General features: G+C 39.6%; 1 protein-coding gene across 1 annotated transcript in view; it reads right to left on the bottom strand.

Moving 5' to 3' along the window:
- Window positions 1-118: 118 nt before the first annotated feature.
- The window catches only part of otud4 (OTU deubiquitinase 4), a 3297-nt gene continuing 847 nt past the window's right edge, over window positions 119-2568 (bottom strand). The window contains exons 2-5 of the mRNA XM_035675083.1: window positions 2452-2524; window positions 1781-1862; window positions 620-782; window positions 119-215 (exon numbers count right to left, since the gene is read on the bottom strand). Of these exons, the coding sequence (XP_035530976.1) occupies window positions 119-215; window positions 620-782; window positions 1781-1862; window positions 2452-2524 (415 nt within the window). The remainder of the gene's footprint in view (window positions 216-619; window positions 783-1780; window positions 1863-2451; window positions 2525-2568) is intronic.

A 2568-nucleotide genomic window follows, 5' to 3' on the forward strand; every position in this document is an offset into this window, starting at 1 on the left:
ACAGAGACACAGACACACAGACACACACACACACACAGACACAGACACACACAGACAGACACAGACACAGACACACACACAGACACAGACACACACAGTCAGTTATCAGGTTCAACAATCAGGGCAGTTCAGCAGGTCTGTACACGATTAATTTCATGCGTTTTACCCTGTAACTGTGGTGTCTTGTAGTCGTCGAGCTTGTTCCATTTTCTACCCTGCATTATAAAAACACACACACATTATATGCCGTTTTTGGAAACAAATAAATGTGTAAATAAACAATAATATAGAGAAATTAAAGCACAAAATGTGAGTGAATTTGTGGAGAAATGAGCAAACAAACAGTGACTGAAAAAAAATAGGCAACTAAATATACAGTGAATGTTTTGTGGTTCAATTAGTATAATAATAAATAGTAAGAAATAATTATTAATCCCTAAATTAGTTATTATGTGTCTGTATATCAACGTTCACTCAAATCTAATCTTAAGGGCCATTTTATTAATGATTTAAAGTTCCAACCACACATTAAGATTTCTTCAGTCTTCCTCTGAACGAATGATTAATTGATGATTAATTAAATGAAACTGTTTTGGAGGAAGTCGAGTCGTTTCCCCACCAGAGCGCCTCGCCGGCGTCCAGGTCGGACTCGTCGCTGCTGCCACAGACGGGCATGCTGTCGTCGCTCAGGACATCAGAGGGTCGACTCATCCGCTGGCACGGACCCAGAAAGCTGCGCTCGACTTTAAACACGCCGTCGTACAGCAGCTCGTACACGATGGCTGCGAGAGACAAACACAGAGACACAACTCAGTCTAATCGACATATTTTGGTCAAAATTGAGTTAAAGCTCCATAAAAAACTGATTTTTAAGTTGCAGTCGCTACAAAACTGACCTAAAAACACACTCACCGCTTGTGTGATAGAAACTAAAGCTAAGGTTAATAACAGGTTTTCTCCTCGTTGATACATTGAGTTTGTTGTTATTCTACATCATTAAATGAGGCAGCAGCTAATTCAGTTCAGGATGGGGAAGAAAACAAACTAAACTCCTCCTAAATAAACAAACTTAGCATAAAGATAACTCATTTTATTTATTTAAGTCTAGTGAATTTCATGTGATTTGGTCGTTTTTGGGTGGAAACAGAAATACTTTAAGTTATTAACTGTAAGCAATCAAACAAAAGTTCATTTCCTTAAAACAAACTACTTATAATGGATAAAGTTTAAGTATTCAGTGATCCTCTAAAGGCAGAGTGAGAGAGTCTGCTGCTGTAGTTACTGCTCTCTGCCTCTGTGGGGCAGCATTGTCTATGTCATTTTATACTGGAATATCTTCTTACGCCATAAAGCAGTCCTTACTATCCATACAGCTAGAACCAGATATCAAAGCAACAGCTGCTACAGAGTGTGACAACATTTCTGATGGTTGACAAACATCTACCGTCTCACTGTATGTCGACATATCACCAAACTCTGGCAGAGATTTCAAAATCTGCCGGCAGCATCGCAGTTAAACACATTTAACACTTAAACTGGGACAAAACTACACTATTAAAGTGCTTTTTACAAGTATTTTTAAAGCGTTTTTATTGGTTTGTAAGGTGTAAGGATTAAGTTAACATTTTGTAAATATCTCTACATAGATAATATTGTACTGTACTAAAATCCACTCAGAATCCAGGTAATATTTGGCTGCTGCTGTCAGATTGAGGTGATTCTGCTGTGACTTTAGGGTCCAGAGCCTCAGATTGAGAAACGTTTGTGCGCAGACACTCACACTGGCAGAGAGCGGCGCTCTGAATGTGGGTGATGGGATAAACGCTGTCGTAGTGATTCCCGTTCAGGAAACACAACCGCACCTGAGAGAGACACAAACGTTGTTAGAGCCGTTAAAGGTCAGCGTGACGGAGCTCCTGTCGGGAATTTAAAGTGCAAAGAAAGAAAACAAATGACTGAAACCTGCAAAAATGTATCATTACGGGACCTTTTCAGTCAGGTTTTAAGAAAAAGAGACACAAATTCACTTGTTCCAGCTTCTCAAATGTCAGAATGTACTGCTTTTAGTTGTTCTGCATTATAAAAAACTGAATATTGTTGGATTTTGGACAGTTTTTTGTCCATTTTTCACAATGATAATAAAGCAAATACATACAAAATAACTGAATAGAAAAATAACTAAACTAAATAAATAAAGAGAATCCCTCTCAGTCCTCATTTATGTTCTCTGCCTGTATTTTCCTATTATTTTGTGGCCATGTTAGCCGCCGTGAAACAACCGGGAAATAAAGTTTCACTCCTCTGATTCACTGCTTTGTTCCCGTTAACGCCGCTCCCTACTCATACCGCCCTGAGAGAGGGAAACACTTCATACAAAGTTTGGGATCCCAACAGAAAGACAGGAAAGGTTAAAGTCGAATTCGGTGTGTGTGTGTGTGTGTTCAGTCTCACCTTGTCCTTGAAGTTGTTGTCTGTGATGTTGACGGCTGGTTTGCCGGGCTCCTGGAAGATCAGAAAATCCCTCCTGCAGGAAGACAAAGAGACGAACGGAGAGAGAGAGAGAGAGAG

The sequence above is a fragment of the Morone saxatilis genome, unplaced genomic scaffold (assembly GCF_004916995.1).
Source record: "Morone saxatilis isolate NCDOM2014 unplaced genomic scaffold, NCSU_SB_2.0 Contig4, whole genome shotgun sequence".
NCBI lineage: Eukaryota > Metazoa > Chordata > Actinopteri > Moronidae > Morone > Morone saxatilis.